General features: G+C 36.9%; 1 protein-coding gene across 6 annotated transcripts in view; it reads left to right on the forward strand.

Moving 5' to 3' along the window:
- The window catches only part of NEK1 (NIMA related kinase 1), a 212,397-nt gene extending 192,204 nt beyond the window's left edge, over positions 1 to 20,193 (forward strand). For 5 of the 6 annotated variants that reach the window (XM_009207850.3, XM_017959203.3, XM_009207853.3 and 2 more), the window contains 5 exons: positions 7,131 to 7,282; positions 11,948 to 12,156; positions 13,155 to 13,285; positions 13,449 to 13,581; positions 18,947 to 20,193. In XM_009207850.3, coding sequence (XP_009206114.3) covers positions 7,131 to 7,282; positions 11,948 to 12,156; positions 13,155 to 13,285; positions 13,449 to 13,581; positions 18,947 to 18,960 — 639 coding nt within the window. In that variant the 3' untranslated portion in view covers positions 18,961 to 20,193. The other variant, XM_021938935.2, reaches the window with a different exon arrangement.
- Positions 20,194 to 21,264: the final 1,071 nt, after the last annotated feature.

Raw genomic sequence — 21,264 nt, forward strand, 5'->3', positions numbered from 1 at the left:
GCTGAGGTGGGAGGATGGCTTGAGCCCAGGAAGTCAAGGCTGCAGTAAGCCGTGTTCATGCCATCACGCCCCAGCCTGGATGACAGAGTGTGACCCTGTCTCAAAAAAAACTTAGCTGTAATATTTAAATATTAATAACTATAGTTTGAAGGAGTAAAGAGTTGCTTTAAAAAAAAAGTGGCATAAACTAAATTAACACCACACATCTGTGATGTTAAGTGAACAGAATGGTAGAATTTATAGCCCACGAATCAGAACAGTCTGAAAAGTTTGGGTCCGTATATTCAGTGAACTCCATCAAAGAGACATTCAATCTCAGTCTCCTTCCCTCTCTCTTTCCTTGCCTCCCTCTCTCCCTCTCTTTCTCCCTCTCTCTTCCTCCTTCCCTCCCCCAACTACCCCCGTCAGTCTTATTCCAGCAGAGACCTATGGCTCATGAAATATAGATAAGCCTTTCTCCTTTCTGTTGCCAGAACTGTTCTCTGGTCTTATGGTGATAACTTTTCTAAGTTCAGAATTCCCACAGTCAGGATACTTTTCTTCCCTAAAAGTATCATAAGGCAAGGACTAGGTCTATTTTCAATCACCATTATATCCTCAGCATCTACTACACGGTTAATGCCTAATAAATTCTATCTGTGGATAGAATGTATTCATCAGTTAGGGACTTTTTACATATGATTGCTTTGTACCTTACCAAATCTACCTTCGTTTTGATAAAGGAATAGGCCAAAGAAGTCCAACAGTAGAAGATAATGGTGAAGCATTGTTTAAAGTTTATTCTCTACCATAAACCTTTCCTTTTCTTTGTCCTGTTAGGGAGAATTCATCAGTGATGCGTTTTGATTAAAAGCCTTTTACAAGGAGGCTTTTGAAAGTAGAAATTAGTCGGCCAGGCATGGTGGCTCAAGCCTGTAATCCCAGCACTTTGGGAGGCCGAGGTGGGCGGATCACGACGTCAGGAGCTCAAGACCATCCTGGCTAACATGGTGAAACCCTGTCTCTACTAAAAAAAACAAAAAAATTAGCTGGGCGAGGTGGCGGCGCCTGTAGCCCCAGCTACTCGGGAGGCTGAGGCAGGAGAATGGTGTGAACCCGGGAGGCGGAGCTTGCAGTGAGCCGAGATTGCGCCACTGCACTCCAGCCTGCGCGACAGAGCAAGACTCCGTCTCAAAAAAAAAAAAAAGTAGAAATCGGTCTATGGAAACACTGTTCTACCTTCAGAAGGAACAAAGGTAGAACAGGTGATAAGCAGTTTAAAGCCAGTGATACAGTGTTGTATTCTTCTCTAAAGAACAACTGTTTCTTTAAAAGTGCAAACTGATGAAGCCTGTTTGGTTGTCCTCACAAGTGGATACAGGATGAATTTGTGGAGTTCCCACCCCTCTGCTTCTCACTCTGAAGCTATTGTAAGGCAGATTCATTTAGTCAACAAATATTTATTAAATATCTACTATGTGCCAGGTATCACTCTAAATTCTAGAGTTACAGTAGTGAGGAAAACAGACAAAAATCCTCTGCTTATGGAGCCATTCTAATTGGAGAATATAAATGATAAAATACATGATGATAAATAATTGGAAAAACTGAAGCAAGGCTGGTGGAGAAAGTTTGTGTACATGAGCTCCATTTCTCCTCCACCTTATCTGGAGCCTGCTAGTCAGGTATGAAGGTATTCTTCAGAGGTTACTCCTGGCTGGGATACATGCCTTCATAATTCAGTTGAATGGTCTGTAGGCCAACATAGATTTGTAAAGATTGAAATCAAAATTTTGCATTTGTTATGATTTTATAAAGGGAAATTATCAATATATTTTTTCCAATCAAATTTTTAAAAATAGTAACATTTTCAAGATTTGATTAATTTATAATCCTATGAAATCTGAAGTAGGTTGAGATAAGAAAATTACCTGCTAACTCCGCTTCATTTGCAGCCAGTTAAAATGACATAAAAGTCAGTCATGGCGGTGCGCAGTGGCTCACACCTGTAATCCCAGCACTGTGGGAGGCTGAGGCAGCTGGATCACCTGAGGTCAGGAGTTTGAGACCAGCCTGGCCAACATGGTGAAACCCCCATCTCTACTAAAAATACAAAAATTAGCCAGGTGTGGCGGCACACGCCTGTAATCCCAGCTACTCGGGAGGCTGAGGCAGGAGAGTCACTTGAACCCAGGAGGCAGAGGCTGCAGTGAGCCAAGATTGCACCACTGCACTCCAGCCTGGGCAACAAGAGCAAGACACCGTCTCAAAAAAATAAAAAAATTAAAAAGTCAGTCATGAACCCCGAGGTCTTAAAAAAAACAAAACCAAAAAAAAAAAAAAAAACAGTCAGATAAAGATCATAATATCAGTTTTATTTTTGATAAAGCTCTGCTGGAAAATGTGACTTAGATTTGGCCTAAAATCATGCCTCTCAATATTTTCCTCCAATGACTAGTCCTTGGAATCTGAAGAACAAACTTCCTTAACCCACAATAAGAGCTTTATATCCATCAAGCTCCAGTAGCAGGAAGACTGAGAGTGAGACCCATCTTGTCCCTAGAAAGCAGGCGTAGGCCTGAGCTATTTGTGCTCACCACAAGGTAACAGAAGGGAAACAGGATACGCATACACTTTGTGGCAGGCAAATCTGAGAAAGAACAGGAAGGACCCACACTTTATTGTCAGTGCCCTCTTGCAAATTTGCCTTCAATCAGCTCGTGTTTCTTCACTTCAGGTGATAGTGGATAAGGGATGGAGAGAGACCAGATGTGTTCTGTGGATACGGAGTGGGATGAAAAACTGATTTCCTTTATGAAAACTTGAGAATTTCTTGTTAAAGCAAATGCTAAGTGGCAAAAAATGATTAACGTATAATTCACATAAATAGCACATGTACCTTAGATGTCTTTGATTTGTTAAAGTATTCCATTCTTCGATAATGTCCATAGTTTTTGCCTTTGGGAAGTGTTCCTAATTTTTAAATTAATGTTTTAAATCCATTTCGAGCCTGATTTATGGGTTGAAGTAAGCAGATATTCACAGAGGTTATTCTTAGGGAGCAGCAGCAGCATTTAATTGCAGTAAACAGGCTAAACAGATGTGCCCATCATAAGCCATTTGGTAGTGTAACTAGAATACTACTAGTTCCTAATTTCATATGAAAACTACTGAAGCCCAAAGAGTGAATCAGAATAATTTTGAGTAGAATTTTTTTTTTTTTTTTTTTTTTTTTTTTGAGACAGAGTCTCACTCTGTCGCCCAGGCTGGAGTGCAGTGGCGCAATCTCGACTCACTGCAAGCTCTGCCTCCCGGGTTGATGCCGTTCTCCTGCCTCAGCCTCCCGAGTAGCTGGGGCTATAGGTGCCCCCCACCACACCCAGCTAATTTTTTCTATTTTTTAGTAGAGACGGGGTTTCACCATGTTAGCCAGGATGGTCTCGATCTCCTGACTTCATGATCCGCCCACCTCGGCCTCCCAAAGTGCTGGGATTACAAGGAGTAGAATTTTTTAGTTGAAATTCAGTTAATGCAAGTAATACTGAATTCATTCACTATGTTATATGGTTCTCTACATTTTTGAAAAAAATAGAACTAACCAACAATAAAAACTGAAGGAAACATTTTAAGGTTCCCTAAAATTTTGTACTCCTGTTTGAATTTTTAATGGTACCAAATGCTAGATGTGTAAATTATTATGTAACAATCATGAAAAAAAAAAAAAAACTATACATGAAGATCTCAGGCAGTGTGTTATATAGATGAGCCGTTATTTTCAGAAAGAGTTCTTTTTGTGGATGTTAAAACTATAGAATATTGTTTAAACAACATAGAAATAGTAGAATCAGAATTATAGGACTGAAAGTGTTCTTTTATAAAATTCTCTTGTCCAAAGATGAATAAACTGCTTCAAACTTACTAGTCTAGTATCCAGAATCTACAAGGAACTCAAACAAACTAGAAAAAAACAATCCTATCAAAAAGTGAGCAAAGGGCGTGAATAGATATTTCTCAAAAGAATATAAACATCCAACAAACATATGAAAAACTGCTCAACATCACTATCATCAGGGAAATGCATATTAAAGCCACAATGAGATACCACTTACGCCTGCAAGAACAGCTGTAATTTTGTTTTTCTTTTCTTTTCTTTAGTTTTTGAGGTGAAGTCTCGCTCTGTCGCCCAGGCTGGAGTGCAGTGGTGTGATTTTGGCTCACTACAACCTCCGCCTCCTGGGTTTAAGCAATTCTCCTGCTTCAGCCTCCCAAGTAGCTGGGATTACAGGCACACGCCACCACACCTGGCAGATTTTTGTATTTTTAGTAGAGACAGAGGTTCACCATGTTGGCCAGGCTAGTCTCAACTCCTGACCTCAAGTGATCCACCTGCCTCAGCCTCCCAAAGTGCTGGGATTGCAAGTGTGAGCGAGCCACTGTGCCTGGCCAAGAATGGCCATAATTAAGAAGTCCAAAAACAATAAGTGGCTGGGCGCAGTGGCTCACACCTGTAATCCCAGCACTTTGGGAGACCAAGGCGTGTGGATCACGAGATCAGGAGATCGAGACCATCCTGGCTAAAATGGTGAAACCCCGTCTCTACTAAAAATACAAAAAATTAGCTGGGCGTGGTGGCGGGCGCCTGTAGTCCCAGCTGCTCAGGAGACTGAGGCAGGAGAATGGTGTGAACCTGGGAGGCAGAGCTTGCAGTGAGCTGAGATCGTGCCACTGCACTCCAGCCTGGGCAACAGAGCGAGACTCCATCTCAAAAAAAAAAATAATAGTAAAACAATAGATGTTGGCTTGGATGTGGTGAAAAGGAAACACTTTTACACTGCTAGTGGGAATGCAAATTAGTACAACCACTATGGAAAACAGTATGGAGGTTCCTTAAAGAACTAAAAGTAGAACTATCATTCGATCCAGCAATCCCACCACTGGGTGTCTACCCAAAGGAAAAGAAGTCATTATATGAAAAAGACACACACACACACACACACACACACACGCATGTTTATAGCAGCAAAATTTGCAGTTGCAAAGATAAGGAAACGACCTAACTGCCCATCAACCAGAGTGGATAAAGAAAATGTGGAATATACGTACCTCGTACCTCGGAAGACTACTCAGCCATTAAAAGGAATGAAATAATGTCTTTTGCAGCAACTTGGATGGAGCTGGAGGCCATTATTCTAAGTGAAGTAACTCAGAAATAAAAAACCAAATAGCATATGTTCTCATTTGTAAGTGGGAACTAAGCTGTGAAGACACAAAGGCATAAGAGTGATATAATGGACTTTGGGGACTCATGGGGGGAAGGGTGAGAGGTAGGTGAGGGATAAAAGACTGCACATTGGGTACAGTGTACACTGCTTGGGTGTTGCATGCACCAAAATCTCAGAAATCACCACTAAAGAACTTACTCATGTAACCAAAAATCACCTGTACCCCAAAAACTATTAAAATAAAAAAATCATTTGTATTGTTAAAAAGATGAAAAGGAAAAATGAAAATAAATAAATAAATCTACAGGGAAAAAAGCCTCCAAAGCCAAGGGGGAGTCAGTGGGGGGACTTATTAGTCTACCAGGGAATACTGTGAACATGAAGGGCTTATCCAGTTGATAGCTGTCAGATTAGTGGGTTGGTATAAACCTGTTCTGGCAGGTAAGTTGTCAAATTACATGACCACTTGAAACTTCTTTTGGTTAGCAAAAGGAGTAAACTAGAATTGAGATTATTTTATCAGGGCCAAAATATATCTTAGCCTAAGAAATATTGCATTATTTTATGTAGTCCCCTCAAATTTAAGTATATAATGCGTATGTGCTATTTATTGATTAGCAGGTACCTAAGGAAACCATTTCTGGTATATAGTGCTAGTTTATAATATACATGGTTCAAACCATTAAAATAATTAACAAGGAACGTGTTATTCTGCAGACACTGGGAAATTCAGCAAAAGAAATACTTTCGGTACCATCACTAAGTGATTTAATAAGCAGTGTACTTTTACCAACTTGTAGTTCCTAACAGTTTTTCCCTTGAATGTGAGAACATTTAAATTATATTCAAATAATGGAAATCTTTTTCATTATTCTCAAAAACAGATTGTACCAATAAAATTGGCCAAGTATATAAATTTTCATTAATATGCTAAACATTGTGTTTTCCCCACAGGCTCCCATCTGGTGAAGAGTTCTTATCAGTGCCTTAGTAGTCATGTTTCAAATCTCACAGATTCCTTTAGGGTTAACCCAGCTGTGAGAGTTATGTATGTAGTTAGTTGTTTCATAGCCCTGTCTATCACATTCTAATTGTTGAAAGGTTGTTGGACAGAGGCTATTTCTATTATTCCTTGTCTTATCCAGTACAGATTCACATTTTCAACACCTCAACTGTGCTTTTTTCTTTCCTCAACTCAGTTGACTGAGTTTCTTCTTACTATTCCTACAAATTATGCTCAGCATTGACATCAAAGTGCTTGTCCTTCCAGCCTTCTGTTCTAGTGAGAAAGCTTCCACTCAGTCCCATGGTCAGGGAAGCACTGATAGGCTTCTCTCTGCACTGATTTGAGGCCCCTGATTTCACCAGTATGTGGCTAATCAGCAGTTCCTACAATTGAGTGATACAAGGGGCCATCAATTATGTGTGGTGGTGCTTAGCCAAACTTCGGACTAACATGCTGCAGCATTTGGGCAAGACTGTGTGGGGCAAGTTGACCATAGGAAGATGAGAGGAACATTTAGCAGAAACACCATGAAAGAGGAACAAATGGGTCATGAGTGAGAAGGAGAAAACAGGTAGTTTCTAGCACTGCCTGATTCCTGACAGATATCCAAGTCCATTCCATGTATATACCTAAATAAACACCTCTCCCACTTTTCAAAGGTGGTATCAGGGAATTCCTGTGCTAGAACCCAAACATAACTCACAAGTTTAGTTTCCTGTGAAACAAGACTGAGCTGAAATTCAAGATAATTAGGTTCTAGCTTTATGCAAGTCACCTTTGAATCCTCTAGCTCTAAAAATATTTTTATATATATATTTATATATATACCTATGTAACAAAATTGTGATCGGTTCTAGTTTTCTCTCATTTTTATGTTTTAATTATCTTTCTCCTAATAAGAAATTTGTTGATTTTTATTTTAGATGTTAAGGACATGTTCACTTCCAGATCTCTCAAAGCTGTTCAGAACCCTTATGGATGTTCCCACCGTAGGAGATGTTCGTCAGGACAATCTTGAAATAGATGAAATTGAAGATGAAAACATTAAAGAAGGACCTTCTGATTCTGAAGACATGTGAGTATAATGTCATTAGTAAACAGCATTAAAAGAGTTTCTGAATTTATATGTAAAAAAAGAGGGAATAACTTAGCTCTTTTTTTAAATCGTTAACCTCTGCTTTTATATCTTCTGTATATTATTTTTATCTATTTTAAGAGACAGGGTCTCACTCCGTCACCTAGCTGGAGTGCAGGCTGGACACAGTGGCTATAATGTCATTGGTAAACAGCATTAAAAGAGTTTCTGAATTTATATGGAAAAAGGAGGGGATAACCCACCTAGCTCTTTTTTTTCATCATTAACCTCTGCTTTTATATCTTCTGTATATTTATCTGTTTTAAGAGCCAGGGTCTCTATCGCCTAGCTGGGGTGCAGGCTGGACACAGTGGCTCACGCCTACAATCCCACCAACCACATTGGGAGGCCAAGGCAGGAGGAATGCTTGAACCCAGAGTTTGAGATCAGCCTGGGCAACACAGCGAGACATGATCTCTACAAAAAAATTTTTTTTTTCTTTTGAGATGGACTCTTGCTCTGTCACCCAGGGTGGAGTGCAGTGGTATGATCTTGGCTCACTGCAACCTCTGCCTCCCAAGTTCAAGTGATTCTCCTGCCTCAGCCTCCTGAGTAGCTGAGATTACTTGCCACCACACCTGGCTAATTTTTGTGTTTTTGGTAGAGACGGGGTTTCACCATGTTGGTCAGGCTGGTCTCAAACTCCTGACCTCAAGTGATCTGCCCACCTCGGGCTCCCAAAGTGCTGGGATTACAAGCGTGAGCTACCACATCTAGCCAAAAAAATTTTTTTAAATAGCCAGGTTTGTTACCACACACCTTGTAGCCCCAGCTACTCAGGAGGCTGAGGTGGAAAGATCACTTGAGCCCAAGAGTTTGAAGCAGCAGTGAGCCGTGATCATGCCACTGCACTCCAGCCTGAGCAACAGAGTGAGACCCTGTCTCAAAAATGAAAAATAAATAAGCTGGAGTGCACTGGCATGATGATAGCTCACTGCAGCCTCCAACTCCTGGGCTCAAGCAATCTTCCCACCTCACCCTCCCAAATAGCTGGGATTACAGGTGTGAGCCACTGGGCCTGGCCAAGTTAATTTATTATTGCAGAAAAATAAATTTATAAATTTAGTGTACCCTAAGCACATACTGTGTTTATAAGTCTATAGTAGTGTGTAGTAATGTCCTAAGATAAGTACCCTATAAAGTTTACCATTTTTTATCTTTTATACAATGTTTTCACTGTACCTTTTCTATGTTTAGATATATTTAGAATAGACAGATATCGTTGTGTTACAGTTGCTTCCAGTATTGAGTACAGTCATACGCTGTACAGGTTTGTAGCTTAGAAGTAACAGGCTCTACTATATAGCCTAGGTATGTAGTTAGCTATACTGAGTAGGTTTGTGTAAGTACGTTTTATGATGTTAGCACAACATGAAATTGGCTGTAACAATGCATTTCTCAGAATGCTTCCTGTTGTTAAGTAATTCATGACTGTGCTCTACAGTTTCCCAGGAGAATGACCAGAAAGCTCCACATCCACCTCCTGCCATGTATCATTTCAAAGCCATGGCAATGGAGAGTTACGAGGTTGACTAGTTTTGTTCGTGTGTGTGTGTACACATGTGTAAGTACACACATGTGGTCTGCATGTAATTGGATTGTTTTCACAAAATTGCTTTCTTTGTGATTCATGGGGAATTCTGAATCTAGGAGGGAAATTTAACAAGCAATACCTCTGAAAGCTGTGAGGAGTGATGGCCCCTTAGATAAGAACCTTCCTTTACCTTGTTCAGTGTTGGTCAGCCCTCTCAACCCCCTCAGACAAATGTTACACACTTTTTGGGGTAATAAAACCAGAGTTTCCTAAAATGAGGTGAGAAGGTACAGTGTGTTCAAATCACCAGGAGAAAAAGTTATAAAATATTAGAATTTTTTATAATTTATTTTGTAATTTCTTTGAACTTGTTTCTGTTTTTTACTTTTACCTTTGGAAAGAACTTGTATTTTGATCTGATTGAAAGTGTTATATCACTCTCATAATGTTTTCTTCCGTAATGAGTTACATAGATCGATGCTGCTGGCACATTTTATTTTCTGGTTTTTGGTTCTTTTTTAAGCCTTGCCCTTGCAAACTTCTTAAGTTTCTAGTGAAACTTTATTTTTAAAAGATTGCCTTTTTCATTTTTCTTAGAGTTCTGTAGATTTTTACTAATGACCTTACAATCTAGAAGAAAAGTTACCTTTTTAGTTTTATTTCTTCTACTTGACTGTGGTCATTGAACACTGAAATACTGTGTTTTTATTAATCCTGTTGGAGAACATAACAACATTTAGGATTTTTATTGTTGACAAACTGCTAAGTAAATTTTTTTTTTAATTTTTTTCCCAAAATTTTATGAAATCATTTATTTTTATCTGAATGAACTGCAGCTTATTTGTGGCTTGTGTTCTTTTGTTTTTTTCTTTCTTCTAAGCTGCTAAGTGTGTGTTATGCATGTGTTATTTTAATGAACAATTGATGACAGAATATTATTTTAAAACTTAAGTTAGAAGCCTTTAGTATTAATTGAAAATTTTGAAAATCAAGTTGTTTTTAAAGTATGTTATTTCATATTGTTATAGGGATATTTCACTTGATGTTTGTTTGGAAAATTATTTTTATTTTTTGGTCTAAAATTTAGTCAGGGTTTTATAAGAAAACCAACTAAAAACTGAATTCAAGACCAGATTTTTTTTAAGTACCTTAAAGTTTTTTGGTGCTCATTTAGTAAAAGATCTTAATCTTCTCATACTTTCTTACAGTGGCAAGCTTAGCTGCCTCAATTGAATACCATCTGCAGAGGGCACTAATTCCTCTAGGCTAGCCACTAGATGATTTTATGAACAGGTCAATATTTACTCGTTGTAGTAATGGTACATAGCAGGTGTGCATGCTCCGTTGATTTTTTTTTTTATAATAAAATTTTTTTGGGAGATAGGGTCTTACTCTGTTGCCCTGGCTATAGTACAGTGCTACAATCATAGCTCACAGCAGCCTTGGACTCCTGGGCTCAAGCAGTCCTCCTGCCTCAGACTCCCTATTAGCTAGGAATACAGGCTCATGCCACCACGCCTAGCCAAGTTTTTTGCAATATTTTTCTAGAGAGGTCTCGCTATGTTGCCCAGGCTGGTTTCAAACTCCTGGCCTCAAGCAGTCCTCTTGCCTCAGCCTCCCAAAGGGCTAGGATTACAGGCGTGAGCCACTGCACCCAGCCTAAATTAGTCTTGTAATTGTATGTTAAGTTAAATGCTACTAGTGGGATGAGTCAAGAGATTAGACACTATTTTCTCATTCTAATTAGATGCCTAGATTTTCTATAGCTCCTACAAGTCAAATTATAGGAGTTTATATATATAAGTACAAAATGAAGATATTTCTACATAAAAAGATTATTTACTCTTTCTCTTAATGGAAATTATATTGACAGTCTTGCACAATAGTGTTTATATTTTAGTTCTTCAGTACATATTTGATTTGAGTCTAAACTCTTAGAAAAGCCTTAATTAGCCCTTGTGTTCTATTAAGCATTGCCTTCCTGATAGATGAAATCCTCGGCTTAGGTTCACAATCTCTTTCAGAAGTCTTCAGACATCTAAAACATCAATTAACTCCTTTAGTCTACAAACTTTTCCATTTACATTCCATGTTAGGAGAAAGAAGCAAATCATAAAAGGCAAAAAAAATTTCTGAGTATGTTCCTCGGATATTACAGAAGTGGTCAAAGGCCTAGATTTCAGTGCTCTGTCATTTACTGACTATGTGGCCTTGACCAAGTCATTTAAACACTTTGGTTCATAGTTTTCATGTCTCTAAAGTGATTTTTTATGGATAAAATTTGAGTAATAGGATAAAACTGTTTAAAAAACGAAAGTTCTATATAAATGTAAGGTATTATTTATGTGACTTATTTCATTCCAGCATCTATAATCCCATGAAAACAGAATTAATATTCTGACCAATACTTCAGAAACAAGATTCTCCAGTGAAGAATTATGATGGTTGGTATAGGGTAGTTACACAGAAAATCTATTTATTATGTATTTTAGAACATTTTTAAGAATAAGCATCTAAAGATAAGATTTCTGGTGACCATTTTATTCACTGGGTCATCCTGTTAACATGAATATATAATTTCCTAAGTATTTCTGTTTCTAAAAGTTCAAATGCCCAATGGGCATTTATGTGGAAAGCCTTTTGTATAGTGTCTAGCTATTAGCCACATGGATATTTTGAAAATTACAGAATTCCATAAAAGAGAAAATAATTTACTATTATTTGTTTTAGAAAAACTTCTATAGTCTGGCCTCTTAAAATATCAAAACATTGTTTCAGAATTTAAGCAATGAGTAACATTAATAGTTATGTGATTCTCTTTGGCAAGTTGGGATCATTTTAAACAAATCATCTTCTGGCTTATGTATTCCAGAATATGTGTTGTGTTCATCGTCAACTTACTGGTGAAAAACAATGTAGGTTTTTTCCAGATTTTTTGTTATTAGGATTTTTTAAGTAGAAGTGCCTACATATTGAGTAAAAGTAACATTTCAGCATGAGGTAGTTTTAGTTGTTTAACTTCGTAAATTTCAGTATGTTTGAAACTTTCAGTTAAACCTTTTAAATTTCAGTGTGTTTGAAGAAACTGACACAGATTTACAAGAGCTGCAGGCCTCAATGGAACAGTTACTTAGGGAACAACCTAGTGAAGAATACAGTGAAGAAGAAGAGTCAGTCTTAAAGAACAGTGATGTGGAGCCAACTGCAAATGGGACAGATGTGGCGGATGAAGATGACAATCCCAGCAGTGAAAGTGCCCTGAACGAAGAATGGCACTCAGGTGCATAATCAGAGTTTTGGACCTTTTTCTTTTTCAGTTTACAGATATTTCAAGTGGAATATAGTTTTCTAATCTCTGCTGTGGACCATTTCCAACTTTAAATACAACTGAAGCATGCCTCTGGGTCTCTCCCATTTTTCACTCTTTTTCTTTTCATACAAATATGTGATTTTCCATTTTTTTATTAAATTTTTTTTCTTTACTATTATGTCAATGCTTTTTTGAAGCATTTTTATTCTAATCTCCATTTCTTGACTGATTTTTCCAGTAATAAAGATAATAACATTGTTTTCTTGTCATTCTATATTTTAGAAAGAGCTTCTGCATATATTAATCAGCAGGGTTAACACTGAAAGCAGTTTTTAAAGTACTAAAAATTCGTTTCATAAATTTGGAAATTTGCTCTTTCATAACATTACCCCTAAGATGCATAGAAAGTGTGTCTATTTCAGTAACTATATTATGTTAATTTAGGAAGAAAAGCTAATGTGAAAAGACTAAGTAATGTTTTTTTTCAAAGTATCTTGAGCATGTACATGACAAAACATGTTGGCCATTTATACTTTCCAGGTGCTTTCCTGAAATGTAATGATGTATGTCTTAGGTTGTCTACCTTCTGCAGGCTTTTCCATGGTATGGCCCGCATTTATTACCAACTTTTGTAGTTAGGGTTAGCTGCTTCAAAGCAAAATATGGAGGTGTGCTTTTTCCACTTTTTTATTCATTTAAGTAACATCTCTAGGAGTGTTTTGATTCCATCCTGACTTATTTTTTATATCTATAAAGGAAAAGTAACATTCTTGTTTAGACAGATTTATACATAATTTTTACCAAATAAAGGACAAATATTAAAATGACAAAAACCGTTTATAATGAAAGTAGAAGTAGTCTACTTCAATGGCATTATTCATTTGTCATAGAATTTTAGTCTATTAGGGTAAGAGTTATCTTATTCAGTCTTTTTAAATTAAAATATCTATTTTAATTTTATTTTTTAGATAACAGTGATGGGGAAAATGCTAGTGAATGTGAATACGATAGTGTCTTTAACCATTTAGAGGAACTGAGACTTCATCTGGAGCAGGAAATGGGCTTTGAAAAATTCTTTGAGGTTTACGAGAAAATAAAGGTAAGTGAAAAGTCAATTAAAACACTTAAAATGTGCTCTGTTTGAAGGTTAGAGAAATGTTAATGATCTTTATTGGTCATTAGATTTATTATAAATAAAAAGGGAAGTCTACAATTAGAGAAAGTTTTTCAAATATTAATTTATATTTGGGAATTTGGTATAGGCTATTCATGAAGATGAAGATGAAAATATTGAAATTTGTTCAAAAATAGTTCAAAATATTTTGGGAAATGAACATCAGCATCTTTATGCCAAGATTCTTCATTTAGTCATGGCAGATGGAGCCTACCAAGAAGGTAAGATTTCCTCACATGTCTGTATAATTTTCAATAAATGTGAGAAAAACAAGATTATACATGTATATGACTCAGCTTACATCACATCCGTTTTGTGAAATCTACGTGGGAACTATATTACTTTTAAGCAATAATAATAATAACTTTGTCATATACTTTTACTGATCTGTCATATACTTTTACTGACTGAAGTCCTTTAAGTCCATATTTTTAATTTAATTTATAAGTAACCTTTGAATGAGATTTTTAAAAATCTTACTAGATAGATTGTTGGACAGCTCTAGCAATTAGAATAATCCTAGCTGGGTGCAGTGGCTCATGCTTGTGATTCCAGCGACTTGGGAGGCTTAAGTGAGAGGATGGCTTGAGGCCAGGAGTTTGAGACCATCCTGGACAACCTAATGATAGGTTTCATTAAATTTTAATTAACTAGGCATGGTGGTGAGCACCTGTAGTTCCAGCTACTCAGGAGGCTGAGGTGGGAGGATTGCTTGAGCCCAGGAGTTTGAAGCTGCAGTGAGCTGTGATTGTGCTACTGCACTTAGCCTTGGTGACAGAGCCAGACCTTGTCTCAAAAAAAAAAAAAAAAAAAAAAAATGTAAGATTATAAATTAGAATAATTCGTGTTTTTTTGTTTTTTGTTTTGAGTCAGAGTCTTGTTGCCCAGGCTGGAGTGTGGTGGTATGATCTCAGCTCACTGCAACTTCTGCTTCCTGGGTTCAAGTTATTCTCCTGCCTCAGCCCCCTGAGTAGCTGGGCCTACAGGTGCCACCACGCCTGACTAATTCTTGTATTTTTGGTAGAGATGGGATCTCACCATGTTGGCCAGGCTGGCCTTGAACTCCTGACCTCAAATGATTCACCCTCCTTGGCCTACCAAAGTGCTGGGGTTATAGACATGAGCCACTGCACCTGGCAAAACTCTTTGACACAAAAAGCAATATGTAAAATTTTGAACAACAATTTATTTCTAGATTATTTGCCCAAACATTAATCTTATTACTTTAAAGGTTTAATTCATAGACTAAAATTGAGGGTTTTAAATGTTGATGCTTAATTTTAGCAATAAAAATGTTTATAAAATTTATTTGTATTCCATACAAAATTTGTTTGCATATTCATACAAAAAAGTCTAAGATTGCATTTAAATATGTGTATATATAGTAAGAGAAAGAACTAAGTTTTAAAAAAATCTGGGGAAGTGAACATATTGGACAAATGAGCACAAGCCGTATAACATGAAGCCAGGAATGAGGAATATAAACTTCATGTTCAAAAGGTCTCCACATTTTCTAAAAACAGGAAACAAATTTGGTGCTGGTCTTTCTCACAAAGCAGAAAACCTAATTAATTACATGAGTCACAGTATTCATGAGACAAAACATTTTAGTTGCTCAGAGGACAGCTATTTTTGGTATTGAAACCAAAGGAACAGTTTTCCCATGATCTTTAAAAGGAGGGCACTATCATACAGTGTTCCTCAAACTTGAATAACATATGGATCCCTTTAAGGGGCAAAAAAATATTTTTTTCAGGCACAAGAATCCAAGGGTCTATAAACCCCAATAAAAAAAACCTCAAGTCTTAGTCATAGAAAATTTCTGTCAATTGTGAATTATTACTGTAAAACAGATGTTGTATTTTTCTAAATATTAAAAATTTTTATCAAAATGAAAATATAAAATGTAGATATTTTCTGATAATTGTGGATTTCTTATTTTATTGGGATCTTGAACTGCATTTTACGAAACAGTGCTATAATGGAATGAAAAGTATCCTCAGTAATTTTTACAATACTTAGATTTCATGAGACTGTTTCTCATATGTCATGCTGTAAGTTAATGGCACGAAGCCAGAGGATGATTCCATTTCAGCAATTCTGTGGAGTATATCAAACCAATTCTATTCATATTCGGACTATTCCACCTCCAGGCGGTTCTCCTTAAGTATTGTTTCAATAGAGCTTTTCTTAAGTAATCAGCAACAATGTGTTTGGGGTTCAGTTTTGCTGGACAAGTATCTGGAGAGCTTTTAGTTTGCTTTGCCCATTAAGTGGAGAACTGTAACAATCAACTTATTCACGAGGTAGAATTGACATCCTCTTTTGACAACTGAGTGGCTTCAAAAGGATATACGCCTACACAGAAGGCCATTTCCCCTGCAGAGGACCGAGAATCAGGCTAGGTTAATACACCACTCAAGAAGCAATATCAGATTTTCTCTAGTACACAAATGAAAGGAAACGAGAACCCCAAAGTTCTATATCATAAAGCCTGACAGTAATTCCTGCAGCCTAGAAAAAAATGTAAAGCAATTAAAGGCAAATGCCTACCCTGGCAATCTTTTCTAAAACTCTTAGTACATACCATTACAGCAGGTGTAGCTTAAAAAAAAATTTAATACAGCCCATAAAATATTATAACTTACTGCTATAGCTACTAAAGAAACTGGTTATAAAATGGATATTGAACTGTGTGGATGACTTGCTGTTTTATATTGTTAATCATGAGAGTTAAATGAAATGACTGGATTTAGATTTCATATTCATCAATTCAGAATAACTGTTTTTGCAGTCCTTCACATTGGAAGTCATTAGAGCCCGTATATAGCTGTTCTTTTTTATTTAGGGGGTTTGGGTTGGGTTTTTTTTTTTTTGTTGTTTTTTTTTTTGTTTTTTTTTTTTATGGAGATAGGGCCTGGCTCTGTCACCCAGGTTGGAGTACAGTGGCATGATCTCAACTCACTGCAAACTCCGCCTCCTGGGCTCAAGCAGTCCTCCCACTTCAGCCTCCTGAGTAACTGGTACTACTGGCGTGAGCTACCATGCCCGACTCATTTTTGTATTTTTTTGGTAGAGATGGCATTTCACCGTGTTGCCTGGGTTGATCACGAACTCCTGGGCTGAAGCTGTCCGCCCACCTCAGCTTCCTAAAGTGCTAGGATTACAGGTGTGACCCACCGTACCCAGCCCACCTGTCTTAGAGATAGTTGTCCAGACAGCTATCTTTTAGGGCACATCTAGGAGATAATAAAGCCATGTCATCTGCATATGGTACTTACACACTTTTATTCTCTGTGTTGGGGAAAGGGGAGAGTAAAGAAGGGAAGGGGTAAGCAAAATTTTATCTAGCTCACCCGAAAGTGACATCAAGTCATTAAGGTACAAGTTAAAAAGAAGATTGTCAAAACACATTTCCGTTTTATTTCACTGGAAATTGTATGAGTCCTGAAGAGACAGCCTTGGCTGTTTAACTCTCCTGATACTGTTATGGTGCAGGTTTGGTAAGCATCAGTATCTTCAGCCATTGATAAAGTTAATGCTTTTTTGTCCATAGCTGGATGCTGTCTGGAGTCAGAAGTCGAATAGAGCTAATGAAATGTATAAACGATTTGATAGTATTCGTAATAAATTCTTCCACAAGGAGAGAAGGAGTATAATAGCTGTGTCTGGCAGAGTCTACCATGTTCTCACATAGAGTATTAGCATTAGCAGCCCAAGTTTATAGATTCTTTTTTTTTTTTTTTTTTTTTTTTTTTTGAGATGGAGTCTTGCTCTGTCTCCCAGGCTGGAGTGCAGTGGCACAATCTCAGCTTGCTGCAACCTCTGCCTCCCAGGTTCAAGCAATTCTTCTGTCTCACCCTCCCAAGTTGCTGGAATTACAGGCACGCACCACCACACCTGGCTAATTTTTGTATTTTTAGTAGAGACGGGGTTTCACCATGTTGGCCAGGCTGGTCTCAAACTCCTGACCTCAGGTGATCTGTCTGCCTCGGTCTCCCAAAGTGCTGGGATTACAGGCATGAGCCACCACGCCTGGCCATTATAGATTCTTAAAAAGGAGACACATACCTTCTCTTCACACTCATTTTAGGTGGAATATTGGGCTGCGTTTATGTAATGAAATGTTATACATCAGCTAAAATGAGTGAATTAAATTCCGTCTGTCAATATGGATAAGCCCCACAAACAAGATGAGTTGAATAAGTAGAATATTATACCATTTATGTAGTGTTTATAACCAATTTTATTTAGATGTGCATGTGTATAATAAAAATAAAAGCAAAAACCCGTGAGTGGGAAGAATACACATCAGTTTCACAGTACTGAAAATGCTCCTGGGGAAGAAGAGAAGGCAATAAGGTTGAGAAGGGGACTCTCTATCTGTAATATGCTTTCACTTAAGTAATCCAAACCACTATGGCCAAAAGTTAGCTTTCGTTAATTCTACATATTATGGATATGTGTGTTCATTACTTTCCTGATTATTTGAAAAGTAAGTAAATATAGTACAGAGTGATCAGTGTTACTTTGGAAGCAATAAAATGTATGTAAGTTGTAAAGTAAAGATCCAACTACAGTGGTGGTGACAGGATCGGTCTTCCTAGGGGAGAGGACATCAAAGTTGGATTCTGAAAGATGAATGGGAATTTAACGCAAATAAGTACACATACGGGGAAGGATGCAAAGTGTAGTAGGGAACTATAAGCAATTCAGTGTTCCTACAGCATAAATTATAGGGGCAGTTGAGGAAGGTGGGGAATGAAATTTGGTAAGATGAGAAATATTTAAAAGACCAGATCATGAAGGGCTTTGTAATCCACGTTAAGGAGCGTGGATTCCATTTTGAGGCAGTAGGGAGCTAATGAATGTTTTAAGCAGTGCAGTGATTTAACATGACCCTTGGATTTTAATGAAAGATCACTTTTGCTAGAATGTGGAAGATAGTGCTTGGATGTAAGATTAAGTTAACCAATCTGTTTAATTCACTTGATTATAATCTTTAGAATTAAAAAAATTGAAAATAACAAAAATGTCTATAAATAGTAATGGTTAATTATGTCATATCCACTAAATAGAATACTATGCAGACATTGAAGTCAACATAGAATATATCCATGATTTATTCTTCAACATTTTATTGTCAAATTTTTATTGTATTGAAAATTTGAAAGAACTTTACAATGATCACCCATGCACCCACCACCTAGATTCTAGCATTTTTTCTAATCTTATCTTATGTATCCACCTTTCCATTCACTAGGGTGTTTTCAGTGGAAAACCTAGGTTTCAAAATTGCATTTTAGTATAATTTTTAAAAGATATTTGTGTATGTATGGGAAAGCATTGTGGGAGGATTTATATAAAGTTAACGTTGGTTATCTTTCGCTTATAGAGGATTTTTGCTTCCCATTTTATTCTTCATTGTATTGTCTGAATATTTTACAATGAATATGTGATACAATAATTAAAAAAATATGTTTAAAACTACATGAAAGCTCTTCTCCTTTAGCGTGAACAAGAATGAGTTTTTTTTTAAGTAGATACAACTTGATTTGAAATGAATTATTTTTCTTTTTTCTACAGATAATGATGAATAATCCTCAAAATGATTTTTAATACTCAACTATATGAAAGCATTTGAATTTGGCTCATCAGAATAACAAGCTTCAGTGGGAAATACAGCAATTATTTATTTAAAAAATCAGATTTAAGATGGGCTTGCTTATTGCCTGAAAAAGATGGAGAAACATGCCATTTTTCAATGAAGATTCTAATATTTTATCTATTTTATTTTGTTCATTGAATTCCATGGTTAAATCCTATAAAATATATACTTTTTAAATCATCCAACCAAAGCATAGGAAACATTGACCCAGAACCTAACTTAATGGTTTTGAAGATTTACTATGCAATAGGGTAACTCTGACTTTCAGCAAATGTCTTTAGGTTGAGAGAATTACCTATGTCATGAAGGACCTGTCTGTGGTTTTTCAATGAAGTCTTTAAGAATGAACTTTTTTCTGTCTAGTACTTGTTTTCATTCTGGCCAGCAGTTCTACATTAAATCACCTTGTCGAGGGCTCTATTTAGATCTATACATTTTGAAGATGAAATTTTTAGCCTTAAAGTTTATATTCGCAAGTCCTTTTACAACCAGTGTGTCTCCTGAACTAGTACACAGGCTGTAGAAACAGTCTTAGAAATCATTGAAAGATTTGATTATGAAAGAATAGCAAAATTATATTTCCTGACATATAAAATGTTGGTTTAATGCCTTTATTTCTCTTTAAGGACCAGAACCAGGAATACTATATTGAAAAATTAGTCTGTGGATTTAACATTGACCTAGCATATAGCTTCAAGTTGCTCTTTTGGTTTTTAACTTCGTCTCATACATATGCTCCAAGGACAATGTCATGTTAAAAAGGAGGAAATAATTTTTTTTATTTTGACACTGTGGCAGTTTTGGTAACTAGGATCCTAGGGAGGGAAATGTTTGCCTCTTGAACTTCTTTCCATTATCAGAGGATTTAGTTAGGTCGTTAAGATGATGATCACACAGCTTCAATCGCAATATGCCAAGTATAACCTGGTTTCATTAGTGGTGTCTACAGTCCAGATGTTCTTCGTAATAAAAGCAAAGTTTTTGAACCTCTGAGTACAAAGCAGGCTGGTTGGCATAATATGTAATTTGAAAAATAAAATCTTATCTTGCAGCACTATCAGTATGTTGAATTTATTATGTGTATTATTTCTAATATCCAAAACTAAATACTTGATTTTTTATATGTGTGTTTATTTTCTGATATTGCTATTAAATTTTTATTATCTACCTGAAGTATATCATTGATTGTCTTTTATTTATTAGCACTTTTCTCAATAGAAGGTTTTCACATCAAGCTGAGAATACTTTTGTTGGTTGTGTACCTGATGATTTCTTTCTTCATAATGGAAGAAAATGAATTCTGTGCTTTAATTGTATACAATCCTGAGAGATGGTCATATTTTGCGGAGGTTATGTGTTAATTCTTAAACTATTACAACTATTAGAAAAGGGTATAATATAGTAGAAAATATTGTTTTAGCCCTATTTCAGAAGATGTTATATGTGCAGGAATAAGGATGATCAATAGCATTTGTGCTATCTCCAGGCGATTAGCAGTGTGTGACTCTAGAGTGTTGTTATGGAAAGATTATGCCAGGTAGGAAAAGGGCTATTATTTTTCAGTAAGGTCTGTTTTAAGTGTTGGAGTTGACATGTAGAAGCATCTGTAGATTCATAAATGTTAGCATTAAATGGGCTATCAGGATAATTTTGTCTTTTCTCCATTTAACATGCAAGGATATTGAGTTGAACATGAAATTAAGTCACTTGTGTAAAGGGTCAGGGTCAGAGCAATTCCTAGGTCTTACACTGTTATTAGTTGCACATTCTTATCTCCCCTAGAGAATCAAAAACAATAAATTTGATAGGAATTTGGGAGGCCGAGGCAGGTGGATCATGAGGTCAGGAGTTCAAGACCAGCCTGACCAAGATGGTGAAACCCCATCTTCACTAAAATACAAAAATTAGCCGGGCATGGTACCAGCTACTTGGGAGGCTGAGACAGAGAACTGCTTGAACCCAGGAAGTGGAGGTCGCGGTGAGCCAACGTTGCACCACTGCACTCCAGCCTGGGCAACAGAATGAAACTCTGTCTCAAAAAAGAAAAAAAAAATTGATAGAAAATAGTACACCTGGCATTCATGCATTAAGAATTCTACAGGCCAGGCACACGCTCACACCTGTAATCCCAGCACGTTGGGAGGTAGAGGTGGGAGGATCACTGAAGCCAGGAGTACAAGACCAGCCTGGGCAATCAAGTGAGACCTCATCGCTAGAAAAAACGAAATTAGCTGGA

Source organism: Papio anubis, chromosome 3, assembly GCF_008728515.1.
Source record: "Papio anubis isolate 15944 chromosome 3, Panubis1.0, whole genome shotgun sequence".
In the NCBI taxonomy this organism is placed as follows: Eukaryota; Metazoa; Chordata; class Mammalia; order Primates; family Cercopithecidae; genus Papio; species Papio anubis.